We start from the raw sequence: 23,047 nt of genomic DNA, 5'->3' as shown, positions 1-23,047 counted from the left end.
CGTAAATCGCGAACATAGACTCGACCACACTTACTGTTATTGTCCGAAACGGAGTGCAACGTGGGATGGTGCCCGTTGTTTACATCGCAGGAGGTGGCACCGTAGCCTACCTGCGGTTGGAGTTTGGGTAAGAACACGATGACTGGCATTTGCGAGCTTGCTCCCCGAATCTCGCGTGGAAGAAACAGTAAGGTTGGGCGGGCCTGTGCTCCTGTGGGTAGTTGCTAGGTGACGGAGTATGTGCCCCAGAGTCTTCCACAGAGGCCGATGCACTGTCGTTGCGGGGAGTTGAAGGTGCAGGCAGGGCGGCTAGTTTAACAAACTTGTTATTAGCAGCACCAGACAAGGGCGTGGCGTCAGAAAGCGTCTTAGTGCGGTCACATCCAGAATGCAGTGCACGGAGCTCACGTTGCCTGGCGGAGTATGCTCTGTCGGCGGCGCGTAAACGTTCATTTACTGGCCTATCTTCATACGCAGAGATTGCAGTCTGGACAGGCAAAGGCAGCTTTTCAGTCCAGATTTCTGCAAGCATGTCATCAGGCATAACTTGCTCATCGACGAGAAGATGGATGCACCGCCACAGCTGGGACGGAGACCTGTCGCCAAGACGCTCTTCGTAGATGAGCTGTCGCACATTTTCTCTCCTGGTTTTAGAGACGCGCTCCAGTATCGTCTGTTTCGCCACAGCATACTTCCCTGCTAGGGGGAGTGCTTTGACCAGATCGTAAATTAAATCAACGCGGTCGTGAAGATGGTTCATGAGGCAGGCGAAGCGTGCGTCGTCGGCCAAAGCACAGACATTGAATGTTTGCTCAACCAGGTTAAACCAGAACCCCGGGTGAGCAGGTTTGAAGTCTGGTAATTTCGGCAGATTCGGCACTGCAGTCACTGCGAATGTGCGCCTATTACTTCGGACGGAAGTAGAGCATGCAGAAGATTGCGAGTCCGAATTATTGGCGTCCCGTAATGCGGGAATCGCGAAATTCACTTGACGCCGGGGGGGCGGCTGAGAAGCGACGGATGCTCGAACGGTATGAGGATCGTAGTCAAAATGTGCATTCTCATTGACGTGGTAGATTGGAGAGAAGCCACAAGTGCTTAAGTACGCCGGTGAATGTCCATTATGCACACAGTATTCACTCAACCGTGAGTGGTGGGGCTGGCTGTAGATGTCGGAGTAATTACTGTCCAGCACAGAATTGTTGACCTGATTAGAAGCAACACAAGGATCCCACACACGTTTACTAGGATGCACACTCAGTGTGATATTTGCTGTTTGGCGAGCATTGAACACCTGTTGACTAGCCGGCGCGGAAGGATACACACGTGGCGGGAGCTGATTCGAGTTTGAATTTACTACTGGATTTTCCAAAGTAGCAAAACCTCGCTTGATGCCACGAACTGTATTGAATTGTGTGTTCGACACAGGAGTAGGAATGTTCCGACCAACACTCTGTGGAGAACACGTGGGAAGGTCCAGGCTAACAAAGCCAGAGTCCACGACTGTTGGCGGTTGGAAGAAACTGGCGGCACTCTATGATTTTCACTGCATGCTCTGGCTGATGGATTCCGAAGATTCTTGCGGCATGTCTACTACGACGGCAGGAATGCTGGAGAGATGTTGCTGGAATCCGGGCGGCGGTGAATGCTGAAAGGCCATTGTCTGGATCTGAACAAAGGCCCTCGCGATCGCGGAGAAACCCAACGTGGTAGGCGCGTAAATAACCTTCGGGCGGTAACTCGGACGCGTATTACACAAAAACGGGGTCACCAGTGAGGGAATATGGTATAGTTGTAGGTAAACAACTAGAATTCTCTCATATACAGATTTATTCTCACTTAGCTTCTACACAGATACAAGTCCGGAGGCTAACTGCCGTTAGCGTCCAACATCCTGCCCCAAAGCCCTCTCCTCAAAGATAGCACACTTGCGCACAGAACAAATATCGATTTTTATGGCGCTCTACGCCACAAGTGTTTTAAGAAAATGTAATGGAAACTTTTGTTTCAAAGGCAAACTTCCAGATGGTGTACGAAAACAGTGGGTAAAAGAAAACCACTTAATAGACAAAGGAAGTTGTCAAAAATGAGAAATCATTACTGTAACTATAGAAGAGAAAGAGCAATGTAATAAAACTGTGAATCTATATTAGTGTAAAACAAGTCAACAAGGACAACATGGAACTAAGAAACAAAACAAGGACTTTGTGAATCAGCTTTCATGATCATTTAAATGATAAAAAGTTGTGCAGTACATAACTGAGTAGCAGAGAGTGCAAGTGATGTTTCACAAGAAAATGATCTTAGCACACATTTGTTAACCTCTTCACAGTAAATGAAGTGAGAGTGATTTTCTGCAAAGTTCTGCACTCTGTGATGATAAAGTTTAGACTTTTAGCCAATGTCTACATTTAGAATATAACTAGAACAAGTGAAATGGCAGATGAAGGAAGAACTGCTGCTGTCTTTAATGAAGCTTCAAATATGCATTTTTTAAGTAGTGCAACAGCTTAATGTGTATGCTTCTTTAAATTACTTATAATGATATGCAATGCATATTTAAATATGCCCTGTTTTGAAATAATGGATGTACATCATGAGGCAAAATCAGCATATTGACGCAATAGGTCACAAGTTCCTTCAACACAGCCATATGTACAGAGAATGTGATGATGCAAAGAAACACTTGAAATATGTATTTGCTCCTCAAGACATGATGGAAGCAGTGAAGGAGGTCAACCTAAAGTTTTCTGTGGCTTAAATGAAAAGAAAAAACTTTCTTTCAATTAAAGTCAGGCAATAACACAGGACACTGTTGCTACAAACACTCAAGGAAACATAATCTGATGGAGGAATATTAGTAGAATCAGAATCAGCAAAGAAAATCCTCTAATATACAGTTCAAGTATTCACTAAAACGTGATCTTGAGTTTATTGAAGTGGGTTTTAGGAGGCATAATATGGATCACCCATCAATATCTCTTCTGCAGCTTTTGCATCAAGATGAGTATGATCTAGTATATGAGACAAGGAAAAATCTTCAGCAAATAAAGAACTACATCCGTCCAATTTATCATGAGTTGTATAACAATACATATCCCTTTCCCAGACAGCAGTTACCATGGGTGTAAGAAGAGAGAGAAAAGGGCAAGCTGATTGTCATACGATTGATGCTTTTTAAAACCCTGCTGATTCATGGACAAACTTTTTGGTCTCTTGGAAGTTTATTATATTCGAATTCAGAATATGTTCTAGAATTTTGCAGCAAACTGAAATTAAAAATATTAGTCTGTAATTTTGTGGGTCTGTTCTTTTACCCTTCTTATGTAGGGGATTCATCTGCACTTTTTCCAGTCACTTCAAACTTTGCACTGGATGAGAAATTTTCAATAAATACAAGGTGAGTAAGGGGCGAATGCTGTAGAGTACTCATTGCAAAACTCAGATGGGGTTCCATCTGGACCTTGTGACTTATTTGTTTTCAATTCTCTCAGTTGTTTCTCTTATTACAATGTCATCATTACGAGGCTCTGTGTGATGGTCATATCATACTATGGTTGTATGATCCTCCGGTGTGAATGATTTCTTAAATACGAAATTTAAAACTTTGTCTTTCATTTTGCTATCTTCTACTGCCACATGAGACTGGTCAATGAGTAGCTAGTTGGAATCCTTAGACCCACTTAGTTATTTTATATAGGATCAGAATTTTCTCAGCTAGATCTTTTGCTAATATATGACAGTAGTAACTGTATGCTTTGTGCATAGACATTTTCACAGATGCACAAATCTCTCCTCTTTTTATCACTGTGTGTTCTCTTTTGACCCAAGAGTACAACAGTCTTTACTTCCTCAGAATTTTCTTAATTTTGCTGTTAAACCACAATGGGTCTTTTCCATCCTCAGCCCACTAACTAGACACATACTGAACCAAAGCATAATTTACAGTCTGTTTCATCTTTTGCCCATAATTCCACTATACTCATCAAACTGTAATTAAATTATGACAGCTCATTGTCTAAGTGAGATGCTTATAACTGCTCATCTGCTCTTAAAGCAGAAACACTCTCCTTGCCTTCATGACAGATTTATTAACTTTCATAACAACAGTCATTATTATGACATCATGATCACTAATCCCCATAAAACCTGCAAATGTAAAGTTTTTTGAAGTTTTCCCCAACTAGTGCCAAGCCAAGCCAAGGCAGGCTTACACACAGAGTCACAACTGAAATTATAAACAGGCAGGAGAGCTTATACTGCAATATCATGCCACATAACTGAGGCCATTACCACATATTGCTTGAGCAAGATGTCTGAATTGCCAAGTCAGCAAAATGAGCTCACTGTATAAGGAACATAACATCATTCTGATAGCACTGCAGGGTGCCATAACAACATATAAATCCTACACAAGAACACATTCAGCCCATCAATATTACAGAAAAGTACTAAGCTGAAGAGCCGAAAGCCATAGTTGGAACACTGAGAAACAGTAAAGACTGCTGATGAACCCACAAAATGAGGCTGCATTTTGTCATCCTCATCAAGAAATAACATCATTGCCTCTGCCAGACAACTATAAATACTTGGTGTCCTGAGCTCTTACGTCTTCCAGTTGCAGTGATATAGCATTGAGGTAGGATCTGTCATCTCCTGACTACTGTTTGCCAAATGACTACTACCTTCGAGACTGTAGCCAGCCTGGTTTGCTGGACTTGGCCACTGTGAGTTGCCAACATCTCATCTGGTGATGTGAAGTTACTGGGAGCCAAACTGCTGGTGCTTGATGTACTATTACACTGTCACTGTACTCAGGAGATATGCTAGTTGATGTTGTCCTTGTCTCACATTTGTGAGTGGGCCCCTGGTATAAAGACCATGCAGTAACTCTGCACTACCATACTGTCCTATGCAGAGCTACTGGAAGCTTGCTGGGGAACTGTCTATGCAGTCTACAAGTTTGCTCTATTCAGAAGTGTCATGGAGCTGTTGGGTATCACTGCCAGATGAGCAATGCCTGCCACCAGCTGGGCTGTCTATCCTGCACAGCACTGCTCATACTGCACGAACTGAGATGGTCTCGCTATGGTCTCGAGAGACTGCTACAGCGTGCATGTCAGTGCATTCCACTCTGTTTGCTGTGTCCACAGCCCTCCTTGTTCTTGCTGCAGAGAAGGCAATTCAATTTTAAACCAAAGTTAACAAATGTGTAATTCGCTAGTGCCCATGCAGTCTGACAGGTCCTCACCACAATGCTGCACACTTTGTCATCCTACAGCCATAAGGATCACAGCCCACCAACTTTATTACTTCTTTGCCTTGTCTGTTACAATGGCTACCACCATGTAGAAGCATGATACTTTAACTGAAGACACATCTATCAGTGCCTTCACTGGTCCAGGGTCTCAGCCTGGCTCTGACAAAATGCTGCTAAGTACCACAAATAGGATAAATAATTTGAAATAGTAGGCCACAAAAGGAAAAGAAGAAAAAGTAATAGTACACTTCATACCCAAAAACATACTTAGAAAATTCCAAAAATTTGTATTAAAGTGTAACTCATAGATATTTTTCGCTCTCTATATAGCACTTTTTAAGAACTCCTTTAACAATCATGATGACACAACTAGACTAAAAACAGCTCATACAAAGATCTGTAATACAGTATTGTATTGTGTAAAAGTTATTTTAAAACCTTGCAAGCAACTCACTTTGAAAATGACTCAAGGATTCCAGTTGAAATATTGTAACAATAATTAATAATATCCCTAATGCATTTCCAAAAGGTGATGAAATATTCAATCCACTGGGAAAACTTCAGTGACTGTTTTGTGTTTTTAATGAAGTGTAACAATCAAGCTTCACTTGACACACAGTTTTTACAATTTTAGTTGATTTTATCATCATCATGACTGTTCTACATTATGGTAACATTCTTTCATAATTTGCTTTCCAGTGAGCTCACAAAACCAGCAGCTCAACTTGAGAATAGCCGTAAGCTTGTTAGCCAAAAGATGTCCTGGATGCATGCCTCAAAGATGATGGACTAATACAAAATATTCTGTTCACTAAAGAGCATGATTTAGAATTTTGAGTGGAGAATATTCTAATTATCTTTTTGTGTTATGAGCAAGAGTGAGCAGCTTAATTTTTATCTTTGTGTTATATAATTTTGCACATGCCATACTCTCACTCTGTCATACAAATTAAAATTAATTTTTCATGTCATACACTAGAAAATGAGTTGCTTCTTAAGGCCTAATTCGTAGATAAAATGAAAGTGTAGGAATGTTAAAAATACATCTACATTACTTAATTAATGCAGTGCATGTATTTTCAGGTATTGGATATGCAGCAGCAGTAATGTCTTGTTGGATGAACATATACTATATTGTCATCCTTGCCTGGGCCATCTTTTATTTTTTCATGTCACTTCGTTCTGGTAAGTAGAAACTGTTTATATATATATATATATATATATATATATATATATATATATATATATATATATATATATATATATATATATATATATATATATATATATATATATATAATCACTACGTGTACCTACAATCAATTTAAAAATAAAGACAATATCACTGCTATTGCATGTTAAATGCTGTGAAAAACAAGATCTAGAACTGGTATACTTTACGAATGTTTTGCTGCTGATTTACGTTTGACACAAACAATGTCAAGTGACAGTTTCAGACATATTAACGTGGGAATAGCAGGCCCTATACAATAATGCATAAGTCAAGAAATTAGTGGGAGACATTGTAAAATTTAATATTATATTCTGACTAACTATCAGTCACATTACTTAAGACTAATAAAAGCTGCAGCTTTGATTCACTAGATGCTATTAAGTAAATATAATTAAATATTTCATATACCTAATTGTTTGCTCAACATATTCATTTAAAATCAACTGCTATATATGAACCACAATGTCCAGTTAGGAGTTTTGTGGTGTTATGAATACTGTGATGTATGACTGTGGTAAAGTGTCTTGTTTTTTATATATAAGTAATTGGATAGGTAAAAAATCTACTCACCAAGCAGTGGCAAGAAAGCACACATATAACAAGGTACTACAGTGTGCAAACTTTTAGAGGCAGCAACTCCTTCTGGCAGAAGGTCTGAAGGGGAAAGAAGAGGGGTGAAGGAAAAGGTCTGGTGAGGTTTAGGAAAAGGGGTAGAGTTCAGAAAAGTCACCTAGGGGAGACTTATTGGACAGAATGGGAAGGAAAGAGTCCAGTAAGTCACCACTGACCCGGGGTTCTGGGGGACTCTACCCCTTTTCCTAAAACTTACGAGACCTTTTCCTCCACCCCTCTTCCTTCCCCTTCAATCCTTCTGCTGGAAGAAGGAGCAACTGGCTCCAAAAGCTTGCAAACTGTAATATTTATTTACTTATTTATTTATCCAACTGTAGACAATAAATATTGTATGGATGTTGTCCAAAAGTACATGTCAATTTATGGGAAGCAATCTGCGCAAACAGAACATACAAAATTTTACATTAAGTAGTACAAAGAATGATACATACAAAATTGTACAAAAAATGGTCAAAGAATAATACTTCATCATACGAGACACAATAATACAACTTTTTAAACATGTATACTAACAGTATTGTAACTGCATAGTCTGTTTGCCCTAAGGCTTTACTTTTGTCTTCCCTAAACTGGAAGCCTTTATATTCACTACAATAATTCAGTAAAGATTTTACCACACTCAACAGTTGTCCATGAGATTTAAAAAATTAACAGAAACTTTATGGCATGAAAGACAGTGTTTTCAGTTTTGCGTTAATATAAACATTACCAAAATTATTTATTGGCCTAAATAGTCATTTACCGAATAAAAACATTGTCCAAGTAGAAATTCTTTATATTCTACTTTAAATCTGTTTTCATCTTCTAACTTTCTGATGTTGGCTGGCAGTATGTTGTAGAGTTTTGTACCCACATGGCTCACATACATTTGTGGCTCCCCCCCCCCCCCCCCCCCCGCCCCCCTCCACTGAGTATGGAGTGCTGTGTGCTATTTTGAGTATTGTAGTTATCTAAGTCGATATTTGTCTGTAAATCTGCAAGGTGGGCCCTAACATATAAAACACATTTGTATATATGTATAAGGAAGGTATTGTTAGAATTTTAAGCTTGTTGAATAAGGGTCTGTGGATGACTGTGTGTTATTACTGGGACTGGGATAGCCCTCTTCTGTAACAGAAAGATTTGTTTTAGATTGTAAGTGGTGGAACACCAAAATATTATTCCGTATGTTGCAAGAGACTGAAAATAGCCAAAATATGCCATCCTGGCACCCTCTGCAGTACAGACATTGGCAATAATTCTAAGAGCAAAACAAGCTGAGTTAAGTTTCTGCATAAGTTTCATTACATGATCATTAAAATTAAGGTTTTCATCAACATGAATCCCCAGCAATTTTGTTGATGCCACTCTGTCTATTGCCTTACCACCCAACAACAGATCAAGATTTACATTTTGACATATTTTCCCAAACTGCATTTTTTTTTTATTTGCATTTATTGACAACTGGTTTGTGTTGAACCAAGTGTGGACATTCTTTATTACTTGATCAGTACTTGTTTGCAGCATTTACTTTGGTGCACCTGTTATCACACTAGTGTCATCTGCGAATAGTATGGCCTTTGCTGCTCTGTCTGAGGTGTGAAAGTCATTTATGTAGACAAGGAACAGTAATGGACCTAGAATACTGCCTTGCACCACTCCTATTTCCAGTTTTTTTGCATCTGACACTAAATTTATTTTGTTGTTGGAGTAATCTGACATCAGTCCTGCAATCTGTGTTCTGTTTTGTAGGTATGATTCAAACCACTTTTTCCCTGTTCCGTGAATACCTAATGCTTCCAGTTTTTCTAAAAGAATGCCATGATTGACAGTGTCAAATGCTTTGGAGAGATCTAAATGTATTCCTACTACACTGTTGTCTTTTTCTAGATTTTTGACTATTTGTTCAGTGTAGCATATTAGTGCTGTTTCTGTCATTTTACCTGCCTGGAAGCCACGCTGATTTCTATTGAGTAACTTACAGTCATTTAGATGTTTGTTGATTATGTGCTACATTAATTTTCCTATTATTTTAGAAAATGTCGGAAGGAGGGATATTGGTCAATAGTTTTCTACCTGATTCTTATTGCCGTTTTTTAACAATGGCTTCACTTTTGAAATTTTCATTCTTTCTGGAAGCTCTCTATCACTAAATGATAAGTTGGCTATGTGTGCCTATGGCCTTGCGATTTGTGCAGCTGTCATTGTTATGATATAAACACGCACCTCATCTACTCCTGCTGACATTTTATGTTTCAAGCTTTTTATTACTTTGAACACTTCATGTTCATCTGTTAGATCTATCCTCATGCTACAACCAGCTTTTGGAAATTCAGTTTTCTCTTCATTTGTAAATTTCGACCTTAATGAAGTTGTTGCATTTATGAAATAATTGTTGATGTAATTTTGCAAATCTTGTTTATAATATTGACATTTTCTGTATTTTTGAGAATTATATCCTGGTCTTTGCATCTCTTTCCTGTTTCAGTCTTTACAATATCCCATATGGCTTTTGATTTGTTATCAGCCTGTCTTATTAAGTTGTCATTACTCATAAGTGTTGCATTGGCAATTCCTTTTTGATATACCCTCTTGTAATTCTTAACATATTCTATGAACTGTGGATCTGTAGATATCTTCAATTCAGAATTTAGTCTCTTTAGACTTCCACAAGAAGTTTTGATGCCAACTGTGATCCAAGAACTCGGCTTTATATTGTGATGTGATTCTTGACAGCTTCTTTGGAAATCACATTTCAAAATATCCCATGAAAATTGAAGAAAAAGTGTTATATGCATCAATTGTATTTGTTAGGAACAGCACTTCTGCGCAGGACTCACTAGTTAGGATATTTGTAAATTCTACACGGTTTCGGCAGAAAATTTTCTTTTATACATGAAGTACACGTTTTTCTCTTGCAACGGCATTGAAGGAATTTTGAGGACAAAAGCATTATGGTCTGGCAATCCCAAATCAGTATTTGTTACCTCTACTTCTGTGGATTCTACATTTTAAAATATATTATCTATCCGACTGTTTATGTTATAGGTTATTCTTGTGGGTTCATGTATGTGTGGAACAGATTGAAACTACATAATAGATTTAGGAATTGATTTTTTAGCCTACTTTCATTCATAAGATTTATGTTGAAATCCCCACAGACAACTACAGTGGCTCTTTCAGTAAAAAGAATGTTAAGCAGTGTTTCTAATTTATTAATGAATATGTCTGTGTCCTCAGTAGGTGGTCTACATATTGCTATTACTATGACTCTTCACTGTATTTCATACAACTGTATAGCTGCTGCTTCAGAATGATTTTCCACACTCAATAATTCAACTTCACATCTTCTTTTATACCTGATACTTCATTTAGTAAAGATACATACACCTCCATTTTTGGCATTTTTTCCACAATACTGACTTGCCAACTTATATGGATGAATGGTAATGATACTTAGTTCAAAAGTTCTGCACCAGTGCTCTATGATGCACCTTCAGTCAATATTTGCACCATTTATTGCTACCTCAAGTTCTCGTGATTTATTTCTAAAGGCATTGAACATTTAGACTTAAAATCTCCAGGTGATTAGGGTGAAAACTGGTTACAATTTTATTTACATTTTGTGCTGTCATATAAATTCCCGTGTCCTGGTGAGATACCAAAAATCCTTGAGGAGGACAGGTTTCCTGCACCTCTCGGGATGTACCCATACATTGGACTGTGGTGAGTTGCTTGTTGCTGTAATTGGTGTGGCTGCTAATATACTTAATACTACCATTTCTGTTGTTGTTGTTGTTGTTGTTGATGATGATGATGATGATGATGATGATGATGATGATGATGGTGATGCTGTTTCTGACACTTCAAATGTTGGTTCTGCCACTACTGCTGTGTTTTCTTGTGAACTTGGAGTCTAGCTTTTCGTATGTGCGTTCTCCTGCTGCTGCTTGGTGAGTATATCTTTTATCTATCCAATTGCTTATATTTTTAAAAAATTATTATTTTTGTTTTTTGTGTATTAATTGTAATCAATGCTTTAGTAAAACTGTTGTGTTACTCAGTATTCAGACTGATGTTGATACTAAATTATGTGACTTCAGGAAAAAAGAGGAATTTGGCTTTTTTTAGTTACACCATCAAAATGCAGAATATTGTTGGCCCTACTATATTTGTGAGCAATTCCTGCTCTTGTCATCACTCTTCGCTGCTTTTATACCTTTAAGGTTTTTTCTTTTAAAAGTACCTTTATATTTTGTTTCAGTTGTTTAAACATGCAGCATGATTTTGTACTGCATGCAATTTCTTGATAATATTTCTCCAAGGCATGAACTCTCATACAACTCTGCTAAAAAGTTCTCTTTGTCTTCTACTTCTGTTAGTTTCAAAGAAGAGTTTTCAGTTCTAGAAAAACTCAATGTAAATTATTGTTTGGATATTGATCTTAACCACAGTTGCCATCATTTTTGTGTACAACCTCATTCTTCGGTGTCAAATAAGGACCACTGTGGCTGTTAAAAAAATCTTTATTGAAAGACATGACCAGTTTTACAAACTATATTTACATCAAAAGGTGTTTGTAGTCAGTCCATAAAAGCAAACTGTTTAAAAGCCACGAAAAGCACATTGCCGAACATTCTTATCAATGTATTTAAAATTTCAAACTCAGAAATGTTTGAACACCCTTAAATAAAAAAAGAAACCTAAGCCCATCCCAAAACCTCTGATTTAGACAGCCTGGGGAGGGAGTACTGCTGTTGCCTCTGGTAGCTGTAGCTTGGCCTATTCCAAAAGCTGCACATGCTTACGGTTGGTTTAATACTTGAAACAGCAGTGCTTCTTCCCCAAGCTGTCTACATTAGAGGTTTCAAGATGGCCGTAGCCCCCTTTTCTATTTCTGGATGTTTGGACACTTGTGAGTTACAATTTTAAATACCTCGGTGAGAATGTTGGCAAATTTGCTTTTTCTGGCTTTTAAAGTACAAGTAAGTTGTTAACAATCTGTAAACGTTACTACTTAACTTGCATTGGCCTCTGGTTCATCGATGATGTGGATGCTGTGAACAATGAGAACATCTCGAAACTTTCAAGCTTGACAAATTATTTATTGACATCAGTTGATCAACAGAACTGACATAAGTGCAAAACACCTGAGAAAACTGAGCTAAACTGAACAGAACTGCACTGACTCCTGAAGTAAAGAAAACTTTACGGACTGCCCCGTACAGCATCACTGCGTTGCTTTAAATACAATTTTAGCAATCGCTACCACTCTTAATTTATTACTAAATGTAACTTACAATTAAAAACAATTTCATCTAAACTAACTGCTGTTACATTTGTTCAGGTTATAAAATATAATGTCAAAAAACATAATATGTTTATCATCATCTTGGTTTTATGTGTGAAAATTAGTTCACAATCTGATTTCAACGATTATTTTGACTTTACTTTAATTTCGTAATTAGTGACTGCATGGATTTTATTGCTAACATTTCTTCAAAGTACACACATTCTGCTTCACTTCATTACACAAATTAAATACACACATTTTCTCAAATACCAGAATTTCATAAATTTTGGTGGTGTAGCCAACAAGAGGTAAATATCTACATAATTTACAAGCATACTTAATTACAATGAATTACATAAAAATGAATAATGAATGAAATTACATCACTGGATAATGACTGTTATTTTCATTTGAATTGTAATGAGGTTTTTGTGTTTGCAAATTTACAAATTGCAATTATGGTAATTAGATGCATTACTTATTTATGCTAACATTTCCACAGCCTCTTAATATTTGTTGCTAAACATTTATTACTTCAATTTCATGATCTGCTATTTAATTTGGCATATGTACATATTTTTGTTAATGACAACAATCTATTAACAATCATGAGAATGTTCGTCATTCCAGAATATTCTATATGTATTTACAAAGAAGAATAGGTCCTTTAGGGCATACTGAACTGAACGGCACCTATAAAATCAAACATAAAAGGCCCTAGGAAGCACTGAATTGTATGATAAATACACAGATGCATATAAAAAAGGTGGTATTGGACAGTTCATAATGATCTTGGGGGAGGCTGTTGCATTATAAGTTCTATGTTGACCAAAAGTAAGTTGTGTTGAATACCTTGTGCAATACTGCAATGAGTTTTCCATTTTGCACATGTCAACCAATGGTTCTTATATTACCTTGCACTACTTCTGATTTACTTTTAACCATGAGCTGCATACAGATGGGTAAATGTGTTTCTAAAACTGAACAGAAACTGAAATGACCACTAAATATTTTTCTGAATGGATAGAAGAGGACAGCAACAGGTATCAACTTTTAAATCTTTCTGGTCTGTAGATAAGAAATAATTAGTGAACCAATTGTTCATAAATTGTTGTGATGGTTTATCAGAATATTCATAAAGAAGTGAAAAGCAGGGGATTGTTAAAAATGTTTTACGAATTGGTGGAGCTGATGTATTGATTAGAGAGAAGACATTTCATGAGAGTAGTATACTGCTACAATAATAATGATGTGAAACAATCACTCTTTTAGATGACTGAGCAGTGACAGCAATTGTGTAGCAATGTAGTTAAGATCCAGACCTGCATGTGCAGTAAACGCTATTTTTCTTACTTGTGTAGAAATCTTATGTTCATGCAGAAAATAATTTCTGAGTGATTCTCATAGTTTTCTTACTTACACTTCCTAATAATTTTTTCTAAAGGAAAGAACAGAAAGTGACTAAATGTTTTGTCCATTTTACCTATATACCTGCATGGAATGAGACATGCCATACCCTTTATATGTAGACTTAAATAAAGTCATTAAAAGTGATTTACACATGATGCAATTTTCAATTTTTTTCTTATTTAACTGTTACAAACAATAACTCTGCCTCCACATAAAACAAGAAATTACTTCAGAAAGTAATAAAAGAAGTGTGATTGATTTTTTTAAAATTATTTGTTTCTCTTCTGTGTTAATTTTGAATGCTTTCTTGTAGTTATTTTATAACAATAAATAAAAAATTGAAATTTCTATTTTTCTCAGATGTTCCCTGGAGAACGTGTAACAATTACTGGAACACACCTAACTGTGTGAATGCTTACGAAAGAAGCAATTTGACTTGCTGGGATGTGCCATATAACAGCACAGCAAATTCAAAAATATGTGCTGTGAATCAATTAAACATCTCTGTGAGGGAACTAACAGATCCTGTTAAGGAGTTCTGGGAGTAAGTCTCATATTTTACTCTAATTCTGTTTTAATGTCAGCTTACATATTTCCTGTGCAAATATTTCTCTTCATGAAGTGTATTCACATTTGTGAATATGGACAACATTCATCTGTATAATGGAATGATGACAATGAAAATTAGTATCAGACTGAGACTCGAAACTGGATTACCCGCGTATCGCAAGTGGTCACCTTACCACTAGGCTATCCAAGCACCACTCACAGACAGACACAAAGTTCAATACATCATCAACCATATGGCTACAGCCTGCACTTGTACATTCATTATAGATATTCCCATAGATGAGAGATATTTTAATTGAAAGTCGCTTGCCTGCGTCAATATTACAGTGGCTGTGTTGTTCGGAAATACGATGCAATTTTCTTTCTGACATGTGTGTGTGTCTGAAGGAAGAGCACTGCAGCAGCTATAGCCATCATGGAATTGATGAATCACTTTCATAGTTGTGAATGTGGACAACCATCTGATGTGTAATGGACCTGGGCTCAAACCCTGATTTCCCACTTATCATGATCAGGTTTTATTTATTTATTTATTTACTTAGCATCCTTGTATCTCATCATTATAAAAATGATATAGGATTTGTCATACATTGCCTTACATAGAAAATAGGACATGAAAAGATTTACAATTATATCTCCATAAATAAAGTATTATTACATATAACATGAAACCATATTCATAACAACATTCATAATATGCTAAATTAGAATAATAGATGATTACAATTTAGTTTTCAATGAGCATTTTGGGTCATTACTATGAAGGAAAAAAGCTACTGTATATTGAATGCTGGTGTTTTAAGTATTCCTTGACACTATAAAAACTCTTGATAATTAACATATTTTTAAGTTCTTTTTTGAATATGTGGAATTATGGTATACTTTTAATTTCCTTTGGTAGTGCACTAAATAAGATTTTTGGCTGATAAAGACTAGCTTTTGTGTGACTTTCTCTATGAAAGTCATCTCTATTTCTCGTTTTGTAATTATGAACTTGACTGTTTAACAAAGAATGTTCCTCGTGAGCCCTCATAAAACATATACTTTCATAAATATAGATACATGGTAGAGTCATGATTTGTAGTTCCTAGAAAACTTTTTTACATGATTCTCTGTGTGTAATACCTCTGATTATCCTTATTGCCCTCTTTTGAATGACAAACAAGTGTTTGGCCAAACTGGTATTCCCCCAAAATATGATACCATATCTTAGTGTGCTATTTATTAGTGCAAAGTATGAACATAACACAGCATCAACACTACAGGAATTTTTTAGTATTCTAAGAACATAACAATATTTACTTAATTTTTTGTTTAACATTTCTGTGTGTTTCTCCCACATTAAATATTCATGTAGCCATAATTCTAAAAATTTAGTGTGGGGGTTTGCTCTATCTTACACTGCCCAAGTTTTAAGTTAGGTCAGATTTTACTTCAATTGTTATATGTCTGAAGTTCATCCAAACTGTCTTTTTTGTCATTAACAATTAATTTGTTGTTTGTAAACCACATGTTTGCTTCTTCTGTGGGTACTGTGACTCTCTCCAGTAAGTCAGTTTCATTCATAGCTTTGACAAATAGACTGGTGTCATCAGCAAACAATACTTCATCTGCTGTTGATAAATGGCTTGGCAAATCATTTATAAATATTAAGAACAGCAATGTCCCCAGTACAGAAGCCTGCGGCATGCCATACCTGACACTTTGGTATGCCAATGAGTAGACTTTACCTGCATGCTGTATTTCTACCTTCTGACACCTATTAGAAAGATAGGATTTGAACCAATCATGTGCTACTCCATGAACCCCATAGCAATATAGTTTCCTGAGCAGTGAATTATGGTCAATGACATCAAAAGCCTTAGACAGGTCCAAAACCAGGCCACAGTTTAATTCATTTTTGTCTACAGAATTTATGATCAGTTTTAAAAAGTTATAAATTGCTGTTTCAGTTGACCTATTTTTTCTAAAACTGTTTTGCCCTTTAACTAGAATTTGATTTTTATTAAGAAAATGAGACAGTCTTTCATGCAGTACCCTTTCAATTACTTCTGAGAATCCAGATAACAATGATATAGGCCGGTAATTGATAACATCAGACTGCTCACCCTTCTTGTAAACAGGCTCGACAATCGATTTCTTTAGTTTTTCTGGGAAGACTCCTGTGCTAAATAACATGTTAAGCACACCAGGAAGCGGGAAATCTATGTATCTCGCATTGTTCGTTATTACTTTGTCTGGAATCCCATCACAGCCACATGTCATTTTATTTTTAACTGATTTAAGGCATTTTGTACCTCTAATGCAGTAACAGGGTATAGAAACATGGTTTTATCATTCATTGGTGGTTGCACTCTGGAGTTGAAATCACATCTTCCTTGAATTCATTTTGTTGCGATATTTGTGTAATGTGTGTTGAATATGTTGGCCATCTGTAGTGGGTCCTCAACTGTTTTCCCTTCACTTTTAATTACAAGAATGCTGTTTTTATTTTTTTGTTTACCTATGCTCCTATTTATTACCTCCAAGGTTGATTTTATTTTGTTAGTAGCTTTCCTGATATGAATCATTATTTAGTTTCCTAGCCACTATTATAACTTTTTTATATACTTTCCTGTAAATTTTCACATATGGTTTTAATGCAACAGTATTTTTTACAGATGTGAGTAACTTTCGAAGAGTGTCTGCAGATTTTTTTATTCCCTGTGTTACCCATGTCTTTGTTTTGGTTTTAATTTTGACTCATTTAATAGGAAATGCAATGTCATAACAATGTCAATAATTTGCTGGGAATGACTCAATTTTTTTATCTACATCACAGGTTGATTCTGTGTCCCAAGTTATATTTTTTAACATGTGATTAAAAACCCTTATGCTGTTTTCATTTACAAATAGTTTCTCTCTGTATTTTTCATACACCACTGGATCCTTAATAGATATATTATATAACGTTAACGTGACTGCCTTATGATCTGAGAACCCCGTCTCTATTAGTTCAGTGATATGCTCACATTTATTTTTACAAATACTTGATCAATTATTGTTTCAGACCCATTTAAACATCTAGTGTCATCTGTTACTGTTGCTGCCATATTATAAGATAAGAACAGATTGGTCAGTTGTTGTTGTTTACTGCAGTTAGTTTTAAAATTAACATTAAAATCCCCAAGGACAATTGTATTTGTTAATTGCAGTTTGAGTTGATTTAGCAGCATTTCAAGGTTGTGGAGAAAAGAAGTAAAATTCCCTGCCTTACCATTAGGCTATCTGAGCATAATTCACGGTCAACACCAGATGTCTCCCCTGTACAGGAATAAACATAATGATTATATGAGTCCAGGTTATAGACACATGTTTGACGACATATGTAAGATTGGGTCTGGTCATTAGTTGGACTCAGATAGCTTAATAGAAAGGCAACTGTTCACGATAAGCCAGAAATTGAGATTCAAGCCCAGCCCAGCACAAATTTTCATTGTCATCATTCCATTATACAGCTGACTGGTCCATATTCACAACTTCAAACACATTTTATGTATTTTATAATGTCTGTAGTCACTGCAGTGCCTTTCCTTTGGACATGCATGTATATCTGTAGGAACATTGCATAGTATTTATGAGTAACATAGGCATTGCACTATCATAATATTTCTCTATGTTCCAACCCAAATCTGTTGATCAGAATAGGTAGCTCACACTGAGCATCAAGAGATTGTACTTTGGAAAATTTTCATGCTTTACCCACAGTTAAGAGCTGTAGTTAAATGATTATAGCCTCAATAGTTCCATTAAGAATCATTTGGTTTTCAAAATCATATGGTGGAAATAAAATTTTTAAATGCGAACAGCTATCAATAATAAAAGTTTTAAAAACCTTCTCGGACTCTCACCAGAACAAGATTTGTGTAGATTTATTTGATTCAGATTGAAAATGAAGCCTTCTATTACATATAACAAAAATATTTGTTTAAATTTTTTATAAGGAAACTCCAAAACTGTCAAATGAGAAAACTTTTAACAAGTTGTCATTAAAAATGTGAATATTAAGTATTTTTTGGTTGATATGTTCATTACATTACCGACTTCTTGGACTAGCTAAATTAATTGATACTTCTTTGACCTTATCTCTTCACAAATTTTAAGTAGTTTGATGAGTTATGAATTAAGAGTAACTTAACCAAACAAATACTGGCTAACCAACTTTATGGCATTTAATGAGTTGATCATATACCAGTAATAAGCAATTGCTGTAACTAAATTCCATCTAAAACTGCAACTCAAGCTAATAATTGTGTGTGTGTGTGTGTTTGTGTTTGTGTTTGTGTTTTTGTGTGTGTGTGCACGCACATGTGTACATTTGGGCATGTGTGCATATATCATGAAGTCTGCCAGACTACATATAATTGAGGATTATATGAAAGATCCCTTTGCAACATCAGTATATACCAACTAGCTTTTATTTTATCTTGCCTTTCAGACGACGAGCACTACAGATTTCAGAAGGTGTTGAGCATGTTGGCGGTATTAGATGGGAGCTTGCTGGGACTCTGCTACTTGTTTGGGTCATGTGCTACTTTTGCATCTGGAAGGGTGTCAAATGGACTGGCAAAGTAAACTTTTATTTATATGTCAGACTATTGAGGTATTTTATCATAATGTATGACATAGCTTTGCTTGTGTAGAATAAATATGGGTTAAGTAACAAGAAAAAACTGTGATTGAAGACTAACACTTTTAAGAATGTAGACCAACACCAATCTTGTAGATGAGACAGCAGGTAAAGAGTAGAATAAACAATGTAGTGGCTTTTATTTGTTAGCTCTTCTTCTTTAGATTCTGTGTTAATTTAAAGAAATGTAAAAGACAGCTGTAGACTCCAGGACAATATGTTACTACCTGGAAGCTAAAGTGATTATTTCACATTATTTCATCACTGTTCATTACTTCACCAATAGTGTAAATGTCTCATCAATTATTTCAATCAAATAAAAATATGATTTTAACAACTCCTTAAATTTTAACGGTTTCGACATGAAGCCTGAATGTCACTCAGTGATGTGAGAGAGAGTCAGGCTCAATCTCAAAAGTGTTAAGTCCTTTTCTAAACAAATCATCTTCACACTATTTCCACAAACATCAACCAAAGATAAATATTTGACATGTTTTCTGTTGAAAGTAGTAAATAGAGGAAAAATCATTATGTGATAAGCTACATGAAAAACTTTTACATGGAAGACTGAAATGTTAAAGTTTTACAAAAGAAGTAAATTAGTGTTCATGTAAAAATTTCGCAATGAAAATAAATCTGTACCTCTTCAAACAATTATTGTGAAAAGTTCCATTGAATGTTACTGATAATGTAATGGAGGATATAATTAGATCACATCTACTGTAAAAACTAAGTAAACTGGTTTAGTAGTTAAGATAAGGGACAAATTGGAGTTTCTTAAATGAGTGTAGGAAAATGACAGGATGGTTCTTTTGACAAGGCCATTTCTAATTTTTTTCTTCATCCTTGCCCAGTTCCAGTACTTTGACTCTAAGGAAGTTATCTTTTATCTTCCTCCCACTGCAAAAACTTTTTTTGGTAACTGTCAAGTAAATTTTAACCACAGGTATCGTCCAATTTGAATGTCTGAGTCAAATTTTGAATGAATTATTACCCCAGAAGAAAACTACATGAGAAGTCTTGAGCTTACAGTAAAATGAATTACCTATCAATGAGTTAAGTTTCAAACACTGTTAACAAAATAGGTGTCACTGTATATAATGTGACATCTTACAGCGTTTAGCATGATATAGAAAGTAGGACACACAGTTAAATGATTTGATGTTTTTAATGAAGATGATCCAAGTATGGAAAATTCTATCCCATTTAAAATTTCTTAGCATAACACTGTGGGATAAGATTGTGGTTAACAGGTCAGTGCAAACTATATCAGAAGTTAACATTGGATTTTTCTTTTGGAGTTTATTTAACTTGAGATAAGAATACGATTCTTCTCCAGTTTAAAACCTTGATCTAACACCTATGTCTTATTTGATACTCAACTCTAAAGAATATCAGAAGACAGCTAATATTTAATGCCAGTATGAATGACATACGCCAATGACCTTGCCACAGTGGTAACACTGGTTCCCATTAGATCACCAAAGTTAAGCACTGACAGGCTTGTCTAGCACTGGGATAGGTAACCATCCAGTCTGTCGAGCCCTGTTGGCAACTGGCGTGCTCTCAGCCCTTGTGAGCGAAAACTGAGGAGCTACTTGATTGAGAAGTAGCAGCTCCAGTCTTGTAAACTGGCATATGGCTGGCAGAGCAGTGTGCTGACCACATGCCCATTCATATCTGCATCCAGTGATGCCTCTGGGCTGTGGATGACACAGCAGCCAGTTGATACCGGTGGCCTGTTCAGGCAGAGTTTAGTTTAGTTTTTAATTAATGATATATGAGTGAAGTTCACAAATATTCAGTGCACCTTATTATTTTCTTACTTGATGGAAGCCACAATGTTTCATAACAATCCAGACAATTTACTTTAATATTTTGAACTGTTGGTTGTATGATTCATCAGTTCAACAGAGTACCTGACAAACAAATGTCTCTTGAAACATATCATTCATAGGGTTTACAATTTTCTACAATAATAATAATTAAATATTAATTTTTTAACTTTAGGTGGTGTACTTCACTGCTCTGTTTCCTTATGTGCTTCTGACTGTACTCCTGATACGTGGAATTACATTACCTGGAGCCGCTGAGGGAATCAGATTTTATATCAGCCCGAACCTGTCCAAATTGCAGGAGTCTGAGGTATGGTGACTTAATAAAAAAGATAATGTAGTTAATTTATTTGTTGAATTCAATTCATTTACAAGGTTATTTCATATTTCATAGGTATGGATTGATGCTGTCACACAAATATTTTTCTCTTATGGCCTTGGACTTGGCACACTTGTGGCCTTAGGAAGTTACAACAAGTTTACCAACAATGTTTACAAGTAAGTAATAGTCTTGCTTGAACATATCTAACATTTTAATGTTTTTGCATTCAATATTAGTCATATTGCCATTAATACACTGAATAAACATTTAAAGTACTCAGCATTCCAAGTAAATGATCTAGAGACACCAGATATTACTGAAAAGAACTATTTAATGTTTTGATAATAATTGTAATGAATCCTCTCCATTATACATAAAAATATACAAAGTAAACAACACATTCTGAACCAAAAAGCTCGTTGTCCAATCCCTGAAAGCCCAAGGGACGTTGACTGGCCACTGTGTCATTTGCTGCCTTGTGGCGTCATGCAGATGGATGTGATATGGAGGGGCATGTGGACACTGTACTGCTCTCCTGGGCATTTTGCTGTCCTTCCAGACTGTGAAGCCACTATTTCTTATTCAAGTAGCTCATCAGTTCACACCATGAGGTGGAGTGTACCCTGTACCAGTCCTCCCACCAAGGAAGCAGTCCTTGGCAGTACCAGGAATTGAACCTAGGTCCTCCAAATAGCAGCCAGTTATGCTGACCATTCAGCTACAAAGCAGACTATGTTGATCCAGTGGGCCTAAAAGAATCAAATTTTCTCAGATCCGTTTTAAGTAGCACAACTGATTAAGATTTCTGTAGCAAGAAATATGGTGTGCTAGACATAATTTGGTAATGTTTATATTCTCTTGTGACTCTACATGCAACTACTTGTTTGAATATTTCAAGAAAATTATAAAGTAAGTGCAAATTGGCTCTTACTCGAACATAAGACTGTTTAGGTAATCTACTACTATACACTGAGGTATCTGTCCAACCCAACATATGCTATGTGGCAAAAGTCTCCGGACATCCCACTAAATATGTTCTGCATGATGTCAGTCAAAACAGGGTATATAAGTGTAGCCACATATGTGTCTTGTGCCAGAATAAGTTAATGGTAATAATTAAGTAAATTCAAATGAAGCATGGCTGTATGTAACCACAAGTTGGATCTACAATCCCAGAGATTTCATACAAATTACATGTGCCTAGGTCAGTTGCTAATGAGGTTACTGTTAAGAAAACAAGTGTTAAACGAATTACTTCTCTGATACACTTAAGAAATTAACTGATAGGGGCCACTGACTATAAAGCATTCTGTGCAGACCTATCATCTGATACAGTTGACAGCTATAACAGATTTCTCCCACATCATATATGTACAACTCAGTGGTTGAATGATCTATTACAAGGTGATAGAACAGTATACAAAGATGTGCTGCTGCACAGAAGTCACAAGAACAAACCTGCAACATCTCTTAGAGTAGTGCAAATAATCCTGTCCTTGCTGTATGGAGCATTGGATAGTTTTGTATCATAATGAGTCATGATCATGATGCAGTGGAGTGAATGACTGACAGATGATATTTAATTGAATGTGTTGTGGCCCCTATAAAATACAGATAAGGTGATGATCTGGGCTGTTATTTGTTGTTTGGTATCATAGCTCTGACATTGGTGCTAGCAAAATGAATGCTGGTATATGCAAACAGTTTAAGGCAACATTATGCTCCTCACACCATACCAACAGTTTGTTAATGGATCTCTGCTGTATTGGTATCATAATCCTCCTGGCCACAAAGCAAGATCCATTAAATAGTAATTCGTAGAAAATCTGGTGGATTTACTGG

General features: G+C 36.2%; 1 protein-coding gene across 2 annotated transcripts in view; it reads left to right on the top strand.

The window, feature by feature from the left end:
* Positions 1-23,047, top strand: part of LOC126249659 (sodium- and chloride-dependent GABA transporter 1) — a 409,464-nt gene that overhangs the window by 323,563 nt on the left and 62,854 nt on the right. For both annotated transcript variants that reach the window (XM_049951338.1, XM_049951339.1), the window contains exons 3-7: positions 6,344-6,445; positions 14,170-14,353; positions 18,857-18,989; positions 21,059-21,193; positions 21,278-21,381. In XM_049951338.1, the coding sequence (XP_049807295.1) occupies positions 6,344-6,445; positions 14,170-14,353; positions 18,857-18,989; positions 21,059-21,193; positions 21,278-21,381 (658 nt within the window). The remainder of the gene's footprint in view (positions 1-6,343; positions 6,446-14,169; positions 14,354-18,856; positions 18,990-21,058; positions 21,194-21,277; positions 21,382-23,047) is intronic.

The sequence above is a fragment of the Schistocerca nitens genome, chromosome 3 (genome assembly GCF_023898315.1).
Source record: "Schistocerca nitens isolate TAMUIC-IGC-003100 chromosome 3, iqSchNite1.1, whole genome shotgun sequence".
Taxonomy (NCBI): Eukaryota; Metazoa; Arthropoda; class Insecta; order Orthoptera; family Acrididae; genus Schistocerca; species Schistocerca nitens.
Note: the sequence above shows the minus strand (reverse complement) of the source record. Positions and strands in the feature narration are given on the sequence as shown.